At 35.5% G+C, this 27,143-nt stretch overlaps 1 protein-coding gene across 2 annotated transcripts in view; it reads right to left on the bottom strand.

The window, feature by feature from the left end:
• Positions 1 to 670: 670 nt before the first annotated feature.
• The window catches only part of LOC137396373 (cytoplasmic dynein 2 light intermediate chain 1-like), a 28,372-nt gene continuing 1,899 nt past the window's right edge, over positions 671 to 27,143 (bottom strand). For both annotated transcript variants that reach the window (XM_068082624.1, XM_068082625.1), the window contains exons 4-9: positions 25,796 to 25,884; positions 24,324 to 24,510; positions 21,345 to 21,491; positions 5,315 to 5,465; positions 3,154 to 3,296; positions 671 to 974 (exon numbers count right to left, since the gene is read on the bottom strand). In XM_068082624.1, coding sequence (XP_067938725.1) covers positions 849 to 974; positions 3,154 to 3,296; positions 5,315 to 5,465; positions 21,345 to 21,491; positions 24,324 to 24,510; positions 25,796 to 25,884 — 843 coding nt within the window. In that variant the 3' untranslated portion in view covers positions 671 to 848. The remainder of the gene's footprint in view (positions 975 to 3,153; positions 3,297 to 5,314; positions 5,466 to 21,344; positions 21,492 to 24,323; positions 24,511 to 25,795; positions 25,885 to 27,143) is intronic.

The following is a 27,143-nucleotide window of genomic DNA, read 5'->3' as shown; positions in this document are numbered from 1 at the left end:
AAGAGAGTTGTTCTCTTCCGTCTATGCAGCTTGGCTGCCATGTTATGCCGGTAGCTCCATTGGTAATCAAAACGAATTTCGCGCAAAAATTTATGTAGAAGAAAATAAGATTGCAACGTTTAACCAAAGACCAGTCTTTGTTGTAAGAGTTATTAGAATTTAAGAATAAAATAAATTGAAAATAAAATCCATAAGAACAATTAAAACTGACTGATACAAAGATAGAAATAAAACTGACTGAGCGCACAAATAACGACATGTTTAGTCGCTGTTGTTGCCTAAGTTCTCAAGTTCTACCAAAATTAACCACAGAGACTGGTCGCTGGTTAAACAATGCAATCTTATTTTTCTACATAAATCTTTGCGCGAAATTCATTATGACTACCTGTTGGAGTGACCGACATAACATCCCAGCCAAACCGCTTAGACGGAAGAGAACAACTCCCTATAAGTGCAGCTGATGCATCAGGTGCAGTACGTCTTGTGACAAGCTGTTGTGTTGCTCACCCGATCGACGGGTGAACAACTCAGCAAAAACAAGTTTTTCAAGACAGGTTAATGGAAGCCCTACTAAGTACAAATTTATTTATTTGTAATACTGCCACTTTTTAATGTAAGCTATGAACAGAGATTATTCTAACTGTGCTATGAATGTGTGACATTTAATAAATTAGATTTTATATACTTTATTAATAAAAAATGCTCAATATATTTAAACTGATATAAATAATAAACAGAAACCCAATTTGGTTACACAAAATATGATTCAATGATCATAGGAACATATCACAGTTGTATTAGGTGATTAATTGATCAGTGGAGATGAACGAGTGATTCAATAACTAAATCTATAAAATTCCATCCTGCATAGCTTGCTTCTCCAACTCGACCATCTTTCTTTCCGACGCCTTGCGGTAGCGCTCCAACTCATCATCTTTCTCCAGCCTTAGCTTGTCTATGAGAGGCTCTGAAAACTGAAACAGGAAATATTTCATGCTATAGCAAAGGCGGAAACATACCACCACTAAATATCATGGTACAATAATGTATCTACGATAATATATACTCCAATAGGCATATGTAAAGAATCCTTACTAGTAATCATAGGTGGTGCTATAGCTCAGCTGATATGCATACTGGGTAATAATACGTGGAGTATCATGCTATAGCTTTGACTATGTGTATAGCATCAATCATAGAGAGCAAGCCACCGAAGAGAATATGTGATATTAGTGCTGCACGATAAAACGATATTGCACGATAGGTGTTCATTTTATGTGGGACGATATCAGTTTGGGGCGTTTTGTAGGTCGATTCTGTAATCGGGTATATCGACGTTTTCAATATAATGTCAAGACGATAAATATCTATGTTTAGTTGGCAGAACCAACATCGATTATCGCCGGCTTTCGTGACTCAACATCGGCACAGCACTAGTTCCTGAAAACTTATTTACGAGCCCGCAAATTTCCTTTATCTTTGATAATCCTCTGGAAATGAACCGGCGAGGTAGAACAAAAGTTTCTTAAATAAAGTTAGAGAGAAAAGACAACTCTTAATTTTTTTTTGTATTCAGCCACGATTATCGACCTTGTATTTATGTTTTTTTGTGAAATGCCACATTAAGCTATTTCAAGAGAGCATAACTCCAAAGTTTCGATACTGAATGATATCGATTGCTCACAGGCCACTATATCGTTTTGACATGTGGTGTAATATCGCGCAGCACTATGTGATATACATACTGGTAATCATAGGTAGAATATCATGCCAAAGCTTAAATGACATGCATGCCAGTAATCATCTGTAGAGAGCCATGTTTTAGCCTAAAGTATATGCATGCAGCCTAGGGTTGGCTTGGTTTAAACCTCTCGGTTTAAACCTCTTGGCTTAAATTAGCCGGTAAAAGCGTTTTTTGGTATTTTCATTATTTTTTGCGAAAAACAATATTTTAAGCTCCAAGTGGTTTATGTGTGATAGAAATGCAATTATATGTAATTATCAGCTGTGGAAGTTTATTTAGGGCACAGTATTAAAGTGATGGCAGAGCTCATGTTGAAACTACATGAAATCCTAGCACAGCAATGAATTAGTGAATTCCATTTTCAATTGGTTTTATCAAATGATATGATGATCTCTTTACTGATGAAATATAAAAACCAAGCGAAATATACTAATCCAATCATTGTCTTTAATAATCAATGAATACTTTCTCAAGTCTGGCCAGTGAGAAAGGATTACTTATAACTAAAAATTAAAACAATAAAATCCTTTTGGGCAAAAGATTTAAGTTTGCAAACTGATATTTCATTTATTGGGCACAAGCAAAGTAGTTGGATTGTTAGAATTTAGTTTATCAAGTTGTTTTTGTGTTTTTAAAAGTTAAGTTTTGCCTCAAATTTCCAATATGCCTCGCAAACAGGATCCCGTTTGGCAGTTTTTTACTCGAACTGCAAAAGGCAAAGGTTTTTAGGCAAAATGTAATAGGTGTGCTGTCGTAACGCAAGGTCATCGCAGATAGGCTTAAAGCTCACGTAGCAAAATGTCAAGCTGAACACACCAATTCAGACAGTGATGCTAGTATTCAGGTGATAGAAGTTGAGTCATCTGCCACTGCTCCAAACACTAGCAATGCATCTGCATTATGCTTTGCTCTACACTACCACACGACTAATCACTTGGATTAAAATTCCTACTTAGGCATAGAGCTGTATGTAAAATATTCACTTTATGTGAAAAGATTTCTGCTTTGTATTTCATCGATCATGTTTGATTAAAGACTCAATCCAAAATTTCTATTCGTTTTCTCTCTTTTTTCCCATAATAACTCCCACAGTACCATCTTTAACATATGATTCCATATAAGTATGTTCAATACTCAATCATACACATAGTAAGCAATGTTAATTAGACTTAAAGTTGACAAACCTTGGTAAAATTATAAAAACCATAAAAACCGGTTTAAACCAAGAAAACCTGGTTTTTTCAGTTTTTTTCATAAAAACCGTAGTTTTTTTCCAACCCTGTGCATGCCAGTAACCAAAGGTAGCGCATTGTGTTACAGGTAAAATGAAATACATACCAGTAATTATAAATAGAGTACTATGTTGCAGCTTAGGAGACAAGTGTAGATTAATGTGACACACTTATTACCTGCACATCCTTTGAGGGATCATCCTGCAGTTTATTGCGAATGTCATTTTGGGGGAAGTATTTGCTAAACGCTTGCTTCCAAAGCTCCAGTGGGTTCCTCGCTGATACACTACCAATATCTGATTCAGAGATGGGTGGTGAGCCTATAGAAGTACAATACCATGTGTAACAGAGGTCATCGCTAGTTATCCTCTAATTGTGTGCCAGCTTGCCTTGAATGGCTTAGGAGTTTCCTCCACTCCGAATCATACACACGGTAAAATTCGAATGGATTCGACAATACTTCGCTTCGTAAAACACTATTAATTGACATCCCAAAACTGCTCACTGTTAATGGTTTTGAATCGATAATACCCAGTTAGGCTGTCAGCAGTGGAGGTAAAAAAATTGGCGCTTTCCATCACACCATCGCGAGGGTATACTATGATTACTATTGACAAAGACAAAGTTACTTATACACCAATGACGAGATAATTACCTTTTAATTCATAACTTTATTCATGAAAGAACTGAACCTAGCAATTTTGGAGATTCACACTGATTTTTGGTGCTGACCTCTTTCTAGGCTTATGTCTTCTAGCATGAAAATACCCTTTTACTAAAACTTTGTTGTCGTTCATGCAAGCTTTGAAGTAATAATAGAGCTGTTCGGTGTCTACCTGCATTATGCATTCAATTTCAGAGTTGTCTTCTCCTGAAAACTGAATGAAACCGAATCTTCATTTGTTACTTCAGTTTACTCAGAGAGCATTATGAACCGCATCGAACCGAGATTTGTATATTTATTAATAAATAGTAAAATAATAATTAATCTTTGCAAAAAATGTTTAAGTAATGGTGACATTTTCAATTATATTAATATTAATTAACCAATACAATTTGATAAATGTTATCCCCTTTAAAATTTAATGAATCAACATCAAATTAATTAATTTAAAAAGAATTAAATATAAACAAAAAAATTAAAATATGCTCAGGACAAATACAATCAATGAAGATTAACATTGTAATAAGATATTGCAAATATAAACTTCTCTTAACTACAAAACATCACATGAGTTAATTTGGCAAGAGTCAAGACTATTGCTACAATTTGGATTAAAAAAAACTCTAGACACATTTGCTGACCAATCAATGCTCTCAAAAAACTTTGCTTAAGAAGCTGCTGCGTGGGCATGCGCAAACACTGAATCGAATCGTGATGTGAAATTCGGTTCATACGCAGTCATCTTCTCCTTTTAATCGATGAACCGAGAGAGAACAACTATCAGTGATTATACGCTAATCACCTTTGGTTTGACTACACAAACAAATGGATTAATCTCAGGCGTGTCATACAAAAACACATCTCACTACCCTTGTAGATGGCGCGAAAACAGACTTCATTAAAAGAAAAAAAATTTTCTCAAAGCCCACAGTACACTGTTGACAAAAAATAAATCTACACTTGTGTTCCTCTGTATGGACGGATACCGGAAGTATAGGTTTCATCTGTTTTGTTAATATTGCATGGTTGTAGCCTTTGTTAGGCGTTGATGTCCCGCTGATTTTGTTGTGCATACTATATATCTGCACATGATATGCACATTTACTTTGCAGTTTTATGATCATAGGACATGGCCATACACACATTCTATGATTGGTCATGCTCAATCGGCAACACATACCAGATGTACCATCATGTATAAAAATTAGGCGATGGTATAGCGGTATGATATTTATCCAAAATGGCTCCATGATTGATTACTTTAGCTGATATATAAAAATATGCAGCTACTTCCAGTAATTAGACTAGCTGAGAATCTACCTAACCTCGGAGTATCGGCCTTTCTGTGTATGATAGAGAGACAACCCTTAGATGTCTTTGAATATCGCAACAACTATTTGTGTCAGATTATATTATTCTCATTAAATTCTTCCTTGGAAAAAAGTCTAGAGTCAAACTGCATTGATGCATGCCTGATAGTACACTATACGTACTAAAGTAAGGTGGTATATATCTGATTATACAACATACCTACATGTAGATAATGCTCTCTCAACATTTTTAAGGAAAGCGATTTTAACAACAGAAAGCCGACAAAAGGAGTCAAATTATGTAGGTGTTCTACCATCCAATCTCTCACGCAAATGCTAAATAAAACAGAAAGTACTTCCTTACCAATATTCTGCAATGAGTCAGAGCCAGCAGGAATTGCAAGAGGTTTGCCATGGTCCATCTGTACGGCTCTGTTGGTTTGGGTTCCAAACAAGAGACTCGACATGACGCTTCTAATTTTGTTTAAGGATGATTCTATCTTTGCACTTGTAAACTGTGAAATAATAGAATTGTGATATACATAAAGGTCTGGTGGTCAGTGCTTGGTTCAACAGTCAAGTCTTCACATATCACTGTAATTCAATTCAGAGAAATCCTGATATGTCTTTGTCATATAAAGCATAAGCATGCTTTCTATAGCTTACCACCCTTTACATTTAAGAAGCAAGATTTGTACCGACATTTTCGTTTGGAAGCTTTCAGCCTTCTCTGGTGTACCAGATTATAAACAACTATTGTATGATTGAACTAGCGGAATTATCTTCATTGCACAGGTATTTAAAATTAGCTTATAAACAGTGACGGGTGATGTAGTTGCCTGCCACATGCCATTAGCCTGGCACATCGCCAATAGTTAATTTGATTTAGCTAGTTAGTAAACTTATTAGTAAACTTACTAATTAGAGCCGTAGGACCAAGCTTTACTAACTTGTGTAACTTTCTCCCAGATAGCAAAATATATCGCCCAATGAATCTATGAATCTCCATAGCTTAACTAGTGAGGTATTTGCCTGGTGAAAGGAAGGTTCTGAGATCAATTCCAGCATGAAACGGTTATTACATTCCTAAATTTTAATAGCTATAGCTGGACACACAGAATCATATACAAACTTATGGATCTATATATATATATATATATACAATATATATACAATATATATATATATACAATATATATATATATACAAGGGCAATATATATTGTATATATATTGCAATATATATACAATATATATATATATATACAGTGGTGTGCATAAACTTGGAATCACCAGTTAAATCTTCAAATCTGTATGTTTATATTCTGTTGTCTAAGAAATTCTTTGGAGTTAAGTGCCTCAGCCCCATCAATATATATATCATTTGAAAGGGAAAATTCTGAAGAACAAGATGATGCCAAATATTCAAAAATATTCTCAGATTTTTATCGCTGGGGGTGGATCTACCGAAAGGCAGACTTATTGCAGGCTATGAATGTTGTTAGTGAAAATTGATAAAATAGGATACAAACAAACTCTTTTATACAAATTGGTGGCCCTGAAAAGGGCCGTTGGGTTATTGTTGGTCTTCAGAAGGACTGGTAAGGTGTCTTGAGCTGAGCATTAGTATTTTATTGGCCAGCCCTTGTTCTTGATCACCATCTGACACCGTTGAGGCATGCTGTTTACCAACTTTCTGAGTACTAGTAGATTAATTGACATTAATATAAATCACTCAGAAATGATTGTGTTAAATCAATCAATGCATTGTTTGAAAGCACATCTTCTGCTGATCAGATTGATATATAATATCTGGCATGGCATCATAATTGGCGGGGAAAATAGAAAGCAAATGGAAGATCCATTCGATATAGAGTGAACAAAACAATGTGATTCCAAGTTTATGCACACCACTGTACAATATATATACACAATATATATATACACAATATATATACAATATATATACAATATATATACACAATATATATATACAATATATATATACACAATATATATATACACAATATATATATACACAATATATATATACACAACATATATTTACAATATATATATATACAATATATATACACAATATATATATACAATATATATACACAATATATATACAATATATATACAATACATATATATACACAATATATATATACACAATATATATATATACAATATATATATACAATATATATATGCACAATATATATATACAATATATATATACAATATATATATACACAATATATATATACAATATATATATACAATATATATACACAATATATATATACAATATATATACAATATATATATACACAATATATATATACAATATATATATACAATATATACATACACAATATATATACACAATATATATATACACAACATATATTTACAATATATATACAATATATATACACAATATATATATACACAATATATATACAATATGTATATATACACAATATATATATACAATATATATATATACACAATATATATATACAATATATATACAATATATATATACACAATATATATTCACAATATATATATATATATATATACAATATATATATACAATATATATACACAATATATATATACACAATATATATACACAATATATATATACAATATATATATACAATATATATATACAATATATATACAATATATATACACAATATATATACACAATATATATACAATATATATACAATATATATACACAATATATATAAACAATATATATACAATATATATATACAATATATATACAATATATATACAATATATATATATATATATATATATAATCCTATGTGTTGCCAGCTTAGACCTGTTAAAAATTGTATTAAACGAGAATTTAGTAGAGACCATCATGCAACAACACATACCTTCCTATAACGTTAGTTGAAGTATAATTGTAGGCCTAAACATTCTCTTCATATCATGCACAATGATAATAAAAAAATTGATAAATTTGTACACTTCACCTCTACTTTTCCACCACATTGATGGACTAGCTCTGTGGTATAGACAGGATTGCTAAAGAACACCATGTTATAACCACTGTAAATTACTTGCGTTGTTCTGGAGTTTAAAAATCCTTTTATAACTTCTTAATAAATACTGCAAGTAATTACAGCTAGCCATTAGATTATGTGAAATAAAAGCACATAAAAAATTGATTGGGAAGTATTGTAAAGGATCTGACTCCGGTGGCTGAGTCAGCTTTACGTCCTAACAAGGGAGTCGCAACCTGGGCTACTGGCTGACCTTGTCCGAGGCCTGATTGACCTGCCGGTGGCGGTCAAGTCAGTCCAAGACAAGAATCTAGTAGTCAGGCTTGCTCTGAAACCAAACCCCCGGCCTGCCTCTAGATCTCTATCCCAGGCTAGTCTGGATCCACTAATGGCTGGTCTTAAGACTGGATCTCTAGTGCCATGGCACACCTGATCGAGTCTAGACAAGGCCGTGGATCGCCTCCTAGCCTTCTTAGAGTCACCCTGGCAGTTCCGTCTGTTGGTTGCACTGAGTCTGCTTATACAATCGGTGAGCCAACCAGGCAGGCATCAATAGAAGCAGTTCGTATGAGTATATAGCAGTTTATTATCGATATCTTTAATACAAGTATGCACAAGTATGAGTGAAATCAAGCACACCTCTGCCTGCCTACCGCGCTGGCTTATATAGCCAGCGCCTATCGTTTAACTCCGCCTACTGATCTATTTATAGCACAAAGGAATTGCCAGATACAACATGATGGTTATGTAACAAAAAGGCAGTTCAGTAATACAAGGGCAGTTCAGTTATATAATAAAAAGGCAGTTCAGTAATACAAGGGCAGTTCAGTGATACAGTTATATAATAATAAAAAGGCAGTTCAAGCATGCAATAAGGGAAGTTCGAGAGGTTCGGTCAAACGACAGTGTGGATATACATGTGAGTGCAGTAATTAGTACACAGGCATGTCCCGGTCCTCCACAGTATTACTTTATTAGTGGTAGAAAAGCCAATGAATGAGCAAACAGTATTAATGATTTTCAATTAAGACCTCACTCCGGAGACACAATAGAAAAATAATGGGTTCTAAGCTAGAGGTTATGTCATCTGACCGACTGGGTGAAACTAGGAAAAACTGGGTGAAACATAATTGATGTTTTCATTATGAAGTCGAGGAATGTTTTGAAAAACTTCAAAAGTTACAACTTTGAGTGCTTAGTTAAACTTTCAGCCAATCTTTGCACTGCCAGCTAAAGAATTCCTACATTAAGTGGATGGGAAGTCAATGTTAAACAGTAAAACAGCCTGATTGGAAATTGAAGTTTGAGTAGGCTACACACAGGCAACTTAACTTAAAGAGTAACTAGTTTTAAGCAATCATATTGCCCAAAGAACTACTGAGCTGCCAATTGTGTACTCAACAATTCATGTTAACAGATACCCTATAGAGGTGAAAACCTTGAAGCTACAAAAATACATGAGCTTCATAAAGCAATAACTAATTACTTAGCATAGTAACATTTAATATAATTGGAATGATTATTTATAGAAAGGCAGTAAACTTTAGCCTTATTTATCTGATTCTTCAAACCCAGAATATAATATATAGTTACTCATCAATGAACAACAATACTATTGAAAGATAAAAACAAAACAAGTACATTGAATCATGTCTGTTTCCTCGTTTCATTTATAATGTCAATCAACTATTTCAGTTCATTATCATCACCAGACAACAATAGAAGTTTTTAATAACACTTCAACTAATCGCCCCAATTTAAAGACACTCACATGGCGTGAAGTTGTTTAGTAATAAAAAGGCTAGACTGAAGCCCCAATTTTGCATCTGCAGTTCCTAACAAGGTTTATTATCGCTAGGCAAAAAAACTAAGGTAAAATATTAATAACGTAATAAATTGTCTATTAAAATCATAGACCTATTAACTATACTAAACTGGGCAATCCAATGCATCACGGCTCAGCATTGTGTCCGACTTAAATAACCACATTCTTCACGACGTAACGTCAACGCTTTGTTCACTTGCAGCTGGTCAGGCAAGTGAGTCATCATTGTTTACATTGAAAGAATGACAGAGACAGCTTTGTTGCTACATGTAATTTGACATAACTACTCAAGTACACAAGATATTGGTTTAAAATTTTAGATGCAAAGTTTATACACTATGCATTCCCTACCCTGCAAATTTGTAAACATAAAGTTGAATCTTTCATATGTAAAGTGCCAGTAAAAATGTATATTGATCTATTCAAAAAATATTGCAAAATTATCAATGCTGCCCTATGCTATGGGCTAACATGTCAGATAGCTAGGTGTACAAACTGATTTTAACTGCATACACACTGGTAAATGGTACACTGATCACAGTCTGCCATGAATATAAATGTTGGGTCTTAGGTGTTATGCAAACAACATCAGAAAATAGGTTTACGTTCACTTTGTTGCTTTGTTCACTTTGCCTAGTCCAGGCCATAGTTTTAAGTAGGAAGCCATGGAGAGTTGAGCAACTACCAGGACTGGAAATGATTCGAAGGTAAATTTTACTCCAAGTGTTTTCAAGTGTGGTTGTGAGAGATACCTACATATGAAGAGCAAGAAATCTTGGGGATTTTTCTGAGATATGCATACAAATAATAGATTTTTCCAAAATGTTTTTTCTAAAGTTCATTGCTAGCGCTACAATTTGAAAAGTTGTTTCGCACAAAGAGTTGCCAAGCGCATAGTATATTGATTGTTGCCATTTTCATGAAGTTTTTCATCACCATGGCAGGTGGAAATAGGCTAGTAAATGAGTATGGTGATGGCTGTGCTATATTTAGAAGTGTAGCTAAACCCAACAAAAACATTTTTACTTTATGATGGTCTCATAAGAATGCAATCATTTACTGATTATTTTGCAGGACAAGAAGAGTGAAAATTTTTGCTGTGCATTTGGTTGTTCTAATACGCCAGCAAAAGACAGTTAACTCAGTTTCCACACCTTTCCATTGGAAGAAAAACACCTAGACATACGTAACAAGTGGATAGACGCCGTGAAACGTAAAGACTGGATGCCTTCCAAATACCCTGCGCTCGGCAGTGATCCCCTGCAGACCTCCTGGTATGATGATGGCTGCCATAGTAAAGCCTACTGCTGTACCAAGGGTATTTTATAATCTGCCAAAATATTTACAACCGACTCAACCAAAGCATAGACGACTGTTATGCCGACCAACACTATCTAAATCATCTCCAGCAGACCGAGATGAGCCAGTCCTGGAACCTTCACTTTGCTATGAAGAGCCAACAGCCGCCAAGCAATCTGAAGAGATCATTCCCGACCCTCTACATAAGCGTACCTCGTACCTTGGAATAGGGAATTAAATTTTTCAAACATTTCGCGAGGCCAAGTATCTGCTTCTGTACAAGCTTGGACAGGAGCATATAGAAACACTGTCCTTAAAGATTCGGGCCAAGGGAGGTTTCAACAATAATCCAGATGTCCGTAGCTTCAAATCTGCACTGAAAGCTCAACTAGTGAAAACAGACATCACACCTAGCACGAGTGCTAGGTTTCTTGATTGTGATAGCTCAGATGGCTCCTGCTCCCTACTTCTCTCATCTAAACAAAAAAAGTCATGTAGAAAGTGAAGATGACTTCCATGATTATTTGGAATCAAGTGAACGGCTGGAAATCGATCTGTCAAAATCTGTCTCGGACATAGTGGAGTACATCGGTAGGTAAATACAACCAATGCCTCCAAGTTTTCTACAAAACAAGAGATCTGGCACACATTGCAGCCTTGCTGCATGGGCTAAACTGCATGTCTGCCCATATTGTGGTACATGATTTAGGTATGTACATGTATTTTGGTATTAGCTACTTTTACTTATTGTTAGGGTATAGAACAGAGATACAGGTAGCAGAGTGGCTTGAAATAATACTGCAGCAAATCAGTGAGATGTAGTTAAATTTATTTTTACGGTTGATACATATACTTTTTATAATAATATTAGCATATGATATTTATTTAGCAGGTCATGTGGTACGGAGCTTAAAACTCAACTGCAATGACTGCACCAGCTTTATAGCCTCCTGTCCAGGTTTACGCACCAGGAATGATGCGACACTAATCAGTGTAAAAGGTAGAGGTGGTCTGTTTACACCTCATCCTGTCATCACAAAGATATGTCTAGGCTCAGAAAAGATCATACGGTAGTGTGTCGACTTACAAGGAATCACTGCAGACATACACAAGCTGGTGGTCACTAAAACTCTTTCATTGGTTTTACAAAGCAATTTGCATCAGGAATTTCCATGCTCAAGTCACAGCGCAGGGCGGCAGCATTAGTTAAAACTAGCACATCCGGATATGTCAGAATTAGAATTCACCATGAGGCTACAAAGGTAGCAGCTAACAAGAGTAATCTTAGACCAAAGCTCAGCCGACTGATCGTCTTTAGTCATGTGTAGCCTGTCACAATATGTCTAGAAAAGTGTACTATTTGTCGTTTGTTTTCTACGATTTTTCTGATGCTGTTTGCATAACACCTAAGACCCAACATTTATGTTCATGGCAGACTGCGATCAGTGTACCATTTACCAGTGTGTTTGCATTTGAAATCAGTTTGTACACCTAGCTATCTGACGTGTTAGCCCATAGCATAGGGCAACATTGATAATTTTGCAATATTTTTTTAATAGATCAATATACATTTTTACTGACACTTTACATATGAAATATTCAACTTTATGTTTACAAATTTGCAGGGTAGGAAATGCATAGTGTATAAGCTTGGCATCTAAAATTTTAAACCAATATCTTGTGTACTTTAGTAGTTATGTCAAATTAGATGTAGCAACAAAGCTGTCTTCTGTCATTTTTTCAATGTAAACAATAATGACTCACTTGCCTGACCAGCTGCGAGTGAACAAAGCGTTGACGTTACGTCGCGAAAAATGTGGCTATTAATGTAGGACAATGTGGCTTCGCATTGCCCAGTCTAGTATAGTTAATAGGTCTATAATTAAAATGCTCATAGTGAAAACCATATCCCTTTAGAATAATTAAGTAACATTTTTCAGACGTGATAAAAGATTACATTTCTAAAGCTTTTATGATATGGTATAGTTTTGACTGGCTAAACTCGATAGCTCTTCGGCTTGTGTAAGTTTCACATTTTAAACAAACTCTCTCCAGCAAGTGGCAGGCCATTGCCAATTGGCCTAGCGCATTGCATTAGTAAGCTTCTAATGTCGGTAGGCAATGACATTGTGTCAGCATTGTTGCCCAGCTATGCTATTCTAATAATAGCTATAGCCGGAATGATAGGCAGACTGAGAAATATAAAAAAAATTGTTTCCTCACCCCGGATATCCCGTATGGGTGGTAAATTCTGCTCTAACTCGGGTCTCCTACCAGAGACCTGGGAGTTTGAGCACTCGTCTCAAGATCTTAGCTGTTCCCAATAGCGCACTTTTCTGCAACTCACCTGAGTTGATTGTTGTTGGTATTTGGGCAAGCCACATTATATGCGCCGGTGTTATTGCGCCCAGTGCCCCAATGACTACTGGGATTACGGTTGTTCTTACATTCCAGCATTTTTCAATTTCTTCTCCAAGAGAGAGATATTTTTCTACCTTTTCTTTTTCTTTGCTGGCTATATTGTAGTCATTGGGTACTGCAAGAACCGTGACCATATAATCGTGGTATATATATATATATATATATATTAACTAAAAGCAAGTGCAAAAGCATATAAAGAGAACTCTACACTAAAAACCTAAAAGATTACTAGTGGAGTATGAAGTATTTGAAAAATTATTGCGAAAAAAGTAAAGTTTTAGTATTTGCGTTACAAATTTGTTTCGTGCGAAGCACTCATCAGACGCGATTGTACTCAAATTTGTTTGCGTTACAAACAAATTTGTAATGCAAATACTAAAAGTTTACTTTTTTCGCAATAATTTTTCAAATATATATATATATATATATACATCATAGTATACATATATCATAGTATCATTGACTGGCACACGAAACCTCTTCATGGTGCTTACCGCCGACAAATATCCAAGGTTGGCGATCTTCCGCAGACATATATGTGGCTGCACAAAGGAAACCTAACGGCCAATGCAGAGTCGCTAATCATGGCAGCCCAGGAACAACGGGTTAACCGGGGTGAGGAAACAATTATATATCCATATATATAGGTAGGACATACCTGTCCTACCTATATATATAAATATATATATATATCTACTATATAAATGGCAATCGTTCTCTGTCTATCTATCGGTGTATCTGTCTGTCCGCTTTATAGAGTACCGTACCTTTCCGACTATTAGCCGCTACTAGGTATCTAGGGCGCGTTAACGGGATTCTCCGGTTACTACACGCCTCTACTATACATAACCTATTCATAGTTTTACACAGAGCACGTCATATCTGGTTAGCACGCCTCTTTACGGCGCCCAACGACATTGGCGCGTTCGGAACAGCAAAATTGCGGCCGTGTGGAATAGCACCGTTCTGAGTTCGGCAGCCTATACAGCTATACAAATGTACTAATCATTAAATAAAATAAATTAATGAATAGTAATTTACATGCGATTAATATTTACTGCCAACGTGTAATGAGAAAGTCACACGAACGCTGGTTTCTTGCGGTCACGGGAAAACGCAGTTCTCACCTACTACATTTCTACATAAAAAAGGTAGGTATTTCTTAATCAATGTTGTATTGTATATGAATTGCCACACTTCCATTACATAAACCTTTCACTTGCGTCCGTGTACAATTTTAGCTATCGGCCTACTGCCAGCCATTTTGCCGATATTGCTTAATATCTATACGATATTTTTTTCAATTTCAAACTCCATCTATACTGTTTGTTTTGGTTATATATTTCATTTTGCCAACATGTTAACAAGCACTGCTATACAAAAAATCGTTGTATCTATATTTTGTGCATTTTAATTATCTGTCATGTGTCATCAACATAAGTAGTTATTTGTTTTTTAACTTGGACACATTTAATGAACTCACACAAAAAATCTTCGTTTTTAAGTTAGAAATTCTCGAACGAAGATTTAAAATTAAATTTTAGGCTAATTTTATAGAGAAATCTTTGGACAACACTGTCACTACTATAAAAGTCTTAAAGACCGTTGGTTATGTTATCAACGAATAATAAAATTCAGTTACTAGCAATTGCTGGTAAAATTGCAAAATGTGTCTACGGCGGTCGACCATAGAAAACGCATGAGTCTACTTCAGTGAAAGGGTTGGAAACGTTGGATTTGTCACTGTTTGTGATAGTAAACATGTTCACTTCGTTCTGAGTTACTTTTATTCTTTTCCAGCTACGAGTACTACAGCTACTACAGAACTTGCACGGGTACTGCTACTGCGTTTTACCTACTAAATTTCTACATCGAAAAGGTTAGTATTGTTGTATGTTATTGCTATTTACTATGTTATTGCTATTACTGCTATTGCTATTTTAATTATATGTGTAATCACAAAAATCTGAATCAGCTATGTCATCAACATAAGTAATTGTTTTCTAACTCGATGGCATTTTCAAAACTTACACAAAAATGGTTGTTTTTAACCACTTCGGGTACAATTGCATAATCCAATTTCGCGTTCAGGTACAATTAAATCATGATGCTCTACAGATTATGACATGGGTCAACAAAAGTCATTGAAGTCCGTAGAAGCACTCACATTTTTACATAGAACACCTATACTTTTGGAAAGCAAAGAAAATTCTGTATCTGATCGTATTATCTTTATTTCAAAAATTAAAAATAATAAATATTGAAAGTAGCATGAAATAGCGGTTTTATTAAAATTCATGTTTTACGAACATTTTTGACTAATAAGGGTAGCATGAAAATGTATAAAACTATATATAATAACAAACAATTAACACATACTGTGTATACAATGCAATCTACAGTCTTTTCCATAGCTGTTAACTTATCTTCGTCACCACTCTACTGGAAGTCTGCCATTTCTATCGCTGAATTGAAGCCTATACGCATCAACTACTAACTACTACGCGTTGTTACTAACTGATCTAGATGTTGAACTTTGAACCCAAATTACTCGAAATTCTTTCATTTGACCATAGCTGTTTGACCAGTCCGATGTCTGCAAACATGTCTGAAGGTCATGTTTAGCTTTGCAGATAGAGTGTAACTGTAAGCAGGCTCTAAATATAGATGGATGAGTAATGCAACTACGCAAAGCCTAAAACTGGCTAATGAACTTGAGAAGAATATACTCGAAGCCGCTATAGCGGTGCATGCACCCGAAGTGGTTAAGTTGGAAATTCTCAAACAAAGATTTAAAATTAAATTTTAGGCTAATTTTATAGAGAAATCTTTGGACAACACTGTCACTTCATACAAGTTTTAAAAATCGTTGGTTATGTTATTAACGAATAATAAAATTCAGTTACTAGCAATTGCTGGGAAAGTCGCAAAAATGTGTCTATGGCGGTCGACCATAGAAAACGCATGAGGGAGTCTACTTCAGTGAAAGGGTTGAAAACGTTGGATTTGCCACTGTTTGTGATAATAAACATGTTCATTTCTTTCTGCAGCTGAGTTACTTTTACTTTTTTTTAGGCTACGAGAACTACAGAAACTACAGAACTCGCACGCACACTCCGAGCCTGGCGATAGGCAGCGGTGAGAAGAAAGCGAGCAGCGTATATTACAAAAAGCACACCATCTCATTCAATGTCAGAAATGCTTGAAGCAGTACGATGCCTTCCAAAAAGCCTATTGCCCAAACGCAAAAACAGATTGATTCCCATAGAGAGAGATCGAATTTGCAAAGCAGCAGCAAGAGGAGCAGAAACTGCAGAGCAAACGCAGCTACGCCCACAACGGAACTGCTGCTGCAGCTGCTAGAAGAGCAGAAACCGCCGAACAAACACGGGTACATCGAGAGCAGGCCGGAATAGATGCTGCAGCCGCTAGAAGTGCAGAGACTACTAGACTGACCCCAGCAGTAACTCAAACGACTCAGAGCAGCTGCTACATCGGCCAGACGTGCAGAAACCTCCGAGCGGATGCAGCGGTGACAAGAACATGATGCACTAGCTACAACAGCTGCTCACCGAGCTGAATTTTCAGAGCGGATGAAACGGCGACAACAGCGAGATGCACTAACTACAGCAGCTGCTACCAGGCGCCGTGTATGGACAGAAAACTTCGCGCTTGACTACAGTCATGCAACACAGTATAGGGTTGAATTTTTTTTATGGGACGAATGTCCAAAAATGCTCCGGATGTAACGCCTTACGTTGAAAAGGCGAGAGGCCATATATGTAGTTTATATAGTAGATTTTATTGATAATAAATTTTATCAACAACCACATTACTCCTGCACAGTTTGTATATACCATGTCAAAACACAGGCTATAGATGAAGAGCTGGTGAGTCATGATTAGTGTTTCAAGCATGCAGAAGTCTCAATTCAATAAAAGCTGGCGATAGCTAAGCAGTGCAACAGCAAAATATTTTCTAGAATTTCTTAAAATATGTAAAACTTTTCCATACTGCCAGTTTGAACAGCGTCAGTTTGCCTAGCAATGTCAATTTCATTATCAGTTCTGTGTACAAAATTAGGACAATGCCGATTTGAGTAGTTCGAGACTGATGCATTGTAGACTAGCTGTAAAACACATTGCATATCTCCAATGGGCTCTCCAACATTATTGACATGTACAACTGCATATGTGTATGCAGTCAGATCAGCACAAAAATTTCAGTAGATTGCATATTTGGAGTTGTTTTACGGTATGAAAGACAACTCTCAATAAAACTATTGCTTTACGTAAATCTGTTCCCGAACACGGGTAATGCAGCTAGTATATATATATATATATATATATATATATATATATATATATATAGGGAACAGCTAAGATCTTGAGGCGAGTGCTCAAACTCCTAGGTCTCTGGTAGGAGACCCGAGTTGGAGCAGAATTTACCACCCATACGGGGTATCCGGGGTAAGGAAACAATTTTTATATATATATATATAAAATTTATTCATGTAAAACCTTAGATAAAAAACAACTTCATTACTATTAGTTTCATGTCTGTTACGCAGACAATCATCAGATAAAATTGTTTTGGTCCAACTGAGTTATATATAAGAAAGGTGTAATTACTATAACGACTGATAGCTATGTAATTGCATTTCGTAGTGTGTATTTAGCAGAATGTCGGCATGTGGAAGCTAGCTCATTACGCTTGTTGAGTGAGCTCATTTCTGGCTTTGTGAGGATGATATACTTTTCTGATATGCACAGGCCACAATGCTTGGTGGCTGGGTCGTATGGCCTTGCGTGTTGAATGATTTTCCATTTAATCGTATACGGTGTGTTCAGGCCTTTTAGCTGCCAGATGTAGTTACTAAGCTCTGTGGCAGATTGCTTGTCCTGGTGCCTGAAAGATGATATGTGGCCGCTGAATCGTGTCTTAAAGGAATTTTCTGTGAGGCCAATATAACTTTCTGTAGGTTTGCTACCGTCGTCTGCGGTGACTACAGCTTGGTAAATGAGCGACTTGCTAAGACAGTTTCCTTCGAGAGGGCATTCATTTGGTGCGCGACAGTTGCATGTTTTGTTGTTTGCTGGGTGCGTCGAGGCATTGTTCAAAAGCTTCTTATTGTGATTGTTGATGGTTTGTTTGATGTTAGGCCGAACTCCTCCAATCAGCATTGAAATTTGCATCGAACTACGATAACATTACACCTGAGGACACAGACATCATCATGCACACCAAACAATCAGTGTTATTCAATGGAAATACAACATGGGGCAAAAAGGGAGAAAACTCCCATTTTGACGTGACAATGGGGAGTTACGACGGAGCAGAAACGTGTGAATTAATTGGCTCATTCTTACTACACGAGATCAGTAAAAAGCACAGCATCAACCTAGGACTGTATAGAGATGACGGTTTAGCAGTAACAAGATCTACACCCCGCCAAGCCGAAAAACTAAAAAAAGACTTCTGCCTTATATTCAAGAAGCACGGACTAAACATCACAGCCGAAACCAACAAAAAAGGGACACACTTCCTAGACGTCACATTCGACCTAACAACTGGGAAATACTCACCGTACAACAAACCCAATAACATCCCGTCATACATCCACACTCAATCCAACCACCCACCCTGCATTATAAAGCAGCTACCTCAAGCAATCAACCACCGACTATCAGCAATCTCATCCGATGCTAGTGAGTTCAACCGAGCAGCACCACCGTACCAGCAGGCATTGGCAACAAGCGGATATACACGCCAGCTGAAATTCACACCCCATGAAACCACTACACCAACTAAACAACACAGGCGACGAAGAAAAATCACATGGTTCAACCCACCATATAGCAGAAACGTGGCAAATAACATCGGTCAGACATTCATCAAAATATTAAATAAATCTTTTCCGAGCAATCACCCTCTAAGAAAGCTATTTAATAGAAACAACACAAAGATTGGCTACAGCTGCATGCCTAACATCAAACAAACCATCAACAATCACAATAAGAAGCTTTTGAACAACGCCTCGACGCACCCAGCAAACAACAAAACATGCAACTGTCGCGCACCAAATGAATGCCCTCCCGAAGGAAACTGTCTTAGCAAGTCGCTCATTTACCAAGCTGTAGTCACCGCAGACGACGGTAGCAAACCTACAGAAAGTTATATTGGCCTCACAGAAAATTCCTTTAAGACACGATTCAGCGGCCACATATCATCTTTCAGGCACCAGGACAAGAAATCTGCCAAAGAGCTTAGTAACTACATCTGGCAGCTAAAAGGCCTGAACACATCGTATACGATTAAATGGAAAATCATTCAACACGCAAGGCCATACGACCCAGCCACCAAGCATTGTGGCCTGTGCATATCAGAAAAGTATATCATCCTCACAAAGCCAGAAATGAGCTCACTCAACAAGCGTAATGAGCTAGCTTCCACATGCCGACATTCTGCTAAATACACACTACGAAATGCAATTACATAGCTATCAGTCGTTATAGTAATTACACCTTTCTTATATATAACTCAGTTGGACGAAAACAATTTTATCTGATGATTGTCTGCGTAACAGACATGAAACTAATAGTAATGAAGTATTTAAGCTCTGATCACTCATTGAGCACTATTTGGCAGCTTTAACACACTACTTTGGAATATATATATATATATATATATATATATATATATATATATATATATATATATATATATATATATATATATATATATATATATATATATAAGGTAGGACAGGAACTATGAACTCACTTCAATTTATAAGGATATAAGACAGGATGGAAACTATGTACAGCGCATCCTCAGGATATGATTACCCTGATATACAAATTTCTCCCGTTACGAAGTGGAACATGATGATTTTTTCACCTCACCATATGAATCTTATTTTACCATATGAAATCAACAAAAATTTTTAGGGTTCAAATTTGGCAGTCGGTATGCTTATTACGTACGACGAAATAACAAAGACATCGAATGTTGTTTGTTGAAAATTTTTCACAACGCCTGACAGAGACACGATGACCGATTTCTCTCAGTTCAGCAATTATTGTAAGTAAAACAGTAAAAATTTTCTTGACAAACAGTAGCAAAGTTGGAGTTGCATTTCCTTTTAACAGTGGTCAGACAACTTCTCTTAACCTGCTAACAAAAATCCATTTCGTTACAAAAACAGGGTTGTTTAGACTTTCTTGCCGAATTAGAATGAAATATTTGTTTGCAAAAAACACTAAAAGTTATAATAAAAGCCACCGCAGAAACCGATAAGTGATAGAATTTTAGTTATATAAAGTTGAAACTCAGTAAAATAGTTAAAAAATACCTACTAAAACTTTGCTTCAAGTGTGTGTTTGGTAAGCTAGTTTTGTTTGAGGTGAATTCAAAGTTTATGTTATATGTACGTCTATTTGTTGAAGGTTTGAACACCCTATGGTACATACTGGTACATTATAACGCTACATTTTATTGAAGATTATAACCACTAAATACAATAAAGTTACTGTTGGTAACTATGTGTATAGCCACGAAGGTTAACAAACTATTTTGTTACTAATTTTTAATATGCCTAGCACTTATATATAAGATTTTGACGATTTTTCTCAGAGGATGTTTGCATTATATAGTTGCTATTGTTTCTATACCCCTACATAAAACTTTTTCACTATACGATGCCAACCAAGGAACGGATCAAAATCGTATCCCGGGATGCACTGTACTCACTCCACTTCACATGGATATAGGACAAGATGGAAAATATGGACTCACAAAGAGAGAAGCGCCATAAGTATGGGCCACAAATCGAAGTGTCTTTGCAATGACCTTCTTTTTTTCTGGATCAAGCTCCTGATATAGGTCAAACTTTGTGCCAATAATGACTAGAGGAACACGGAATGGTTCCAACAAATCGTCGTCCTAAAATGGCAATGATTATAAACCCTGAAGCTATGCGAAAAATTGAGGCCTAACAGAGAAATGAAGGAGAGAGAGTGTTACACTCTACCTATGATTACTGACATGCATATCATCCAACCTATAACATGATACTCTACCTATGATTACTGACATGCATATCATCCAACCTATAACAAGATACTCTAAATATGATTACTGACATGTATATCATCCGACCTATAGCATGATACTCTACTTATGTTTACTGAAATGCATATCATCCAACCTATAACATGATACTCGACCTATGATTACTGGCATGCATGTCATCCAACCTATAACATGATACTCGACCTATGATTACTGACATGTATATCATCCAACCTATAACATGATATTCTACCTATGATTACTGACATGTATATCATCCAACCTATAGCATGATACTCTACCTATGATTACTGACATGCATGTCATCCAACCTATAACATGATACTCTACCTATGATTACTGACATTCATGTCATCCAACCTATAGCATGATACTCTACATATGGTTACTGACATTCATGTCATCCAACCTATAGCATGATACTTTACATATGATTACTGACATGCATATCATCCAACCTATAACATGATACTCTACATATGATTACTGACATGCATATCATCCAACCTATAACATGATACTCTACCTATAATTACTGACATGCATATCATCCAACCTATAACATGATACTCTACATATGATTACTGACATGCATATCATTCAACCTATAACATGATACTCTACCTGTGATTACTAGTATGTATATAATTTAAGCTATAAAATGATACTATATCTATGATTACAGGTATGTATATCATCTAAGCTATAACATGATACTCTACCTACAATTTGTGGAATGTATGCAATCCAAGCTATAGCAAGATCACCGACCTATGACTACTAGTAAGTATAGAATAGAAACTATGGCATGATACTTTACCTATGATGGTTACATGTACATACAATCTCAGCTACTATAGTTTATACAAGTATATTCTACAATCTACTAAATGTTATATGATGCCTATTTTTGGGTAGATTACCTAAACCATTTGCTCATCTGGTACTTTCAAATATCAAATTAAACTCAAGTTGTACCGTAATGGAGTATTCCATAGTAGATACCAGGGATTACATTTATGTCACAATTTCTATTTCCATAGCATTTCCATAATTCATTTCAATTTCCATAACATTTCCATAATCCATTTCCATAATTCATTTCCATATTATTTCCATTTCCATAGCATTTCCATAATTCATTTCCATAATATTTCCATAATCCAGTTCAATATTATTTCCATTTCCATAACATTTCCATAATCCATTTCCATAATATTTCCATAATTCATTTTCATATTATTTCCATTTCCATAACATTTCCATAATCCATTTCCATAATTCATTTTCATATTATTTCCATTTCCATAACATTTGCATAATTCATTTCGATATTATTTCCATTTCCATAACATTTCCATATTATTTTCATTTTCATAACATTTCCATATTTCTAAAATAAAATTTCCATATCCATTTCCATAAAATTATGAAAATATTTATGTTTATGGAAATGGATATGGAAAAGTAAACATTTCCATAATATGTTTAGTGATCTGGTAGATACTGATTATTTTACACCAATAGCGGGTTATCTACTAAATAAACATTATTCTCTTGCATGAATATTCTATTGAATGTTCATTCAGTACCATGAATACTGGGTATCCAACAGTACAACTAGCAGCTACTGTTGGATACACTAGTTGCTAGTTGAATAGTAGCTAGTGTATTCAACTGTACTTGTATATACCAACCGTGTATACAAGCACTGTTGAATACAACAGTGCTTATATACCTAAGCACTGTTGCAGATACACTATAGTAGTACCCAAGTACACTTGTATACACAACAGTACAGTTGCAGTTGTGTCCACAACAGTTTTAGATACAGCCGTTGCACATGTTTTTACCAATGACTGTTTAATATTGTGATATATATATATATATATATATCTTTAAAATGATACATTTATATGCAACATCTATTAGTAACCAGTAGGCTGGTAGTCCCGTCTGTTTGAAGAGATCGTCATGTGTGATAACCATATGTAGCATTACTTCCTGATATCGCATTGTGCCGCATTTGGCTGCAATTTCGAATACCCGAGTTCAACCCCAGTGCAGGGCAAACTTTTTTCCTAATGTTCCAAGCATGGCTTCGAACGAATAGACGGACGATGCTCATATCATAGTGAAGACTCCAATTTACTTTTTTTGGCATCTCCTATGCCATGCCTTCAATTGCAACCTTAAGGCAGGTTCACACTATATCTCAGTAATGATGCCACAACATTTTGGTGGTCATCGATGATAACAATGTTCACATTAACAAAAACCCATCCACGTTTGCATCAGCGGATACACCGTGACGTAGTGTTATCATTTTTCTTAAATTTTCACAAGAAAACTTTTTTGTTTTCCTACGCCTAAATTAAATACTAGTCCCACAGCGACTGCCATAAACGAACATAAATCACGTTATCTGCGACTGCAAATTACTAACGCCAAAGTAATTCACATTGGTAAATACAGTCGTCAATGCTTGACAAAACATTGGGAAAGTTTGACAGCTGCAAAGTTTCCCGACATATCTGTGTTGCTTCGTCGATGCCATCGGTTAACTGTTCACATAATCGACGATGAATGCCCAAAGGAAAACATCGACATATGGTGGTATAATATGAACAGGCCTTAATGAAACAATCCCAGTTATCATGTTTGAACCGATTACTGGCATACCATGTGGTCCCCTCCAAGCCTCTCCCTTGTTGACTTTTTCAACTTGTCCCATACAGAGCTGTCTTTCCTGTTAGCCTCAGTAATACACTGTTCTACTCTGCTGTTCAAGTAAGATAGCAGGAGTTCCAAGGTAGACCACATGTCATTAGGGGTAGATAGGTTAAGCACCAACACAATGCTTGAATCCCTGTCAAGACAACAAATTTCATAATATACCCATTTGCTTTTCTTGTTAAGAAGTTAAAGGCTTCAACTTGGGCCAAACACCTGGAGATAATAATGTGAAAAATCAAAATTCAGTTACGACAATCTAAACGTTGTGTTTTGCAAATTTACTACACTGTCTAGAACCGTCATCAAAACAAACAGCCATAACACCAGCCACAAACTTCCTACTGTAGTGTAACAGGTTTTTACATCATTGCACTACCATCTGATTGCTCAGATACAAAAAAACATATGGGGGCAATAAAGTTTGATATCTGGGACTGTTCAATTAACACCAACTTTAATTTTCAAAAGTCAGAACTAACTTTCAAAAAAAAATTCATAAGTTGACACGGGCATAATTTAATTTTTCATATCCTAAGAAGTAACTGGAAAACCTTAAAGCCGAAAATATGAATCATAGTCAGCACACAAAGGTTCTTGCTAATGATGTATGAATTAGCTAGTTTTACTAATTCTTCCGTTCCATGAAAATGCAAAAAAATGATTTAGAGGAATAATTTTTAAATTGCCCCTAAAATTCAAAAGATTACAAGCTATAAGAACAAAAAGAAGTATTACACATGTTTTGTGACTTTTCATGTTAGTCACGTCCATCGCAGTGAGCTCTAAAATCTTGCCACCATAAGTGCTTTATTATTTTGAACTACAGAGGGCATGTTTCCATCAAGCACCACAGGGGGTTATGAATAGGATTGTGGAAGTTGTTTGATCAATGCTCTTTTGTATTCATTGAAGCTTAAAGGCGCAGATTCTTTAAAGTTTGTACAATCCAAGATCATTGACTTGGGCTATTTCGAAGCTACTTTAACAAAAATTGTTTTAGACCGAATACTTAACCAGAAACTTCCAAAACCATAGGCATCTGTGAAAACGAGAGTTGGATAAGGGTAACTTGTCAGTTAAATCGGTTGATCACAAACTTTGCAAAAAACACTTTTGATTTGTCGAAGCAGATTCAGATACTCTTCGAGATTTCACATAGCAAAAATCATTCTAATTGTGTTATTCGTTCAGAACAAAAAGAAAAATTGAAACAGATACTTGGCTCCGGCTATTTAGCCTTCATTTTTTATTACAAACTTTGGAAAAGTATAGAACGACTCATTTTGGCGATATATTTGTATAGAGCGCAGCTAATACATTTTAGCTACTGTTAGTGGTTGTCATGCAACAAGCAAATTGACTGCACAGTGTCACAAAGCAAAAGAGTTAAAGAATGCGAAATGTGGATGAAACCTTACAATATCGCTTGGGGATTGATAGGTATATCAATAAGTTTGCAGAGTGATGCTCCACCTCCCAGCTCCCATATATGACCAACCGCTTTAACCTGAAACACCAAATTTTTATGTTAGTATCTAAACCTCACCTTTTTTTCACCATAAAATAATTCTTCTATGGGGATGCTTTGTGGGTCCTGATTAGTAAACTTTTATTTTATCACAATTTAGACATTGTTAATAATGAGCCTTGCAGCCTATACAGTTCATATATAAAAATATCTCAAAAAAAGTGGTACATGTGACAGCGATTATCAGATGGATGACACAATGAATAAACAAATTACTTCAGCTAAACACAGTCCATGATTCCAAACTAATGCTACATGTTGTTTCCCTAATAACAAGGTAGAAATGAAGAGATGAACATTAATAATAACCTACAGCTGAAAAAGGTTAACCCAGGACAATGCATGGTAACTTCCATGAGTCATGTTTCTAAAATGATCTCACATGGGGTTCACCTAAATGCAGGTTTAAATTATAATTAAGTATTAATTAAATTATTATTAATTATTAATTAATATTATTAATTAAGTATTAACCCTTTCACTGCCGTAGAAGCATAAATGCTTGTTCGTGGGACGACTGACATAGACGCTTTTTTGCGACTTTCCCGGCAATTGCGTAGTTACCTAATTTTATTATTTGTCGACAGCATAACCCACGGTCTTTAGGACTTTTATAAAATTGACAGTTTTGTCCGAATTTTTGTCTATAAAATTAGCCTAAAATAACGAAGCAATTTTAAACTTTTGTTTGAGAATTTCTAATTTAAAAACGAACATTTTTATGTGTGAGTTCATTAATTACCGCGCATGAGTCAGAAAACAAGTAATTAGTTATGTTGATGACATTTTAGCTAATTTAGATTCAGATTTTCATGATTATACAGGTAATTAAAGCAGCAGCACTGTCTCTGATAGTGATGAAAGTAATAGTTTTGTAAGAGTAAGGAACACTGTGGAGGATCGTTTTAGCTTCGCATCGATCGTTGCTTCACATAGCTTTATCATCGCACAAAGTATAGATCCGTTGAATTTTTGCATAGCAATGTTGGCTAAAATGTTGGCAAAACAAAATATGTAACAAAAATGTTCTAGATAGAGATTGACATTGAAAAAATACTGTCTACATATCATAGAGCAATATCGGCAATTTTCGGTAAAATGGCTGGCACTAGGCAGATACTCGAATTTGTAGATGGGTGGCAGTGAAAGGGTTAACTTAATAAATATAATATTCAACTTATAGAATTTTTATTCTACTATAAACTTATGAACTATAAGTTCATAAGCCAGAGGTTGTA

The sequence above is a fragment of the Watersipora subatra genome, chromosome 5 (genome assembly GCF_963576615.1).
Source record: "Watersipora subatra chromosome 5, tzWatSuba1.1, whole genome shotgun sequence".
Classification (NCBI taxonomy): Eukaryota; Metazoa; Bryozoa; class Gymnolaemata; order Cheilostomatida; family Watersiporidae; genus Watersipora; species Watersipora subatra.
Note: the sequence above shows the minus strand (reverse complement) of the source record. Positions and strands in the feature narration are given on the sequence as shown.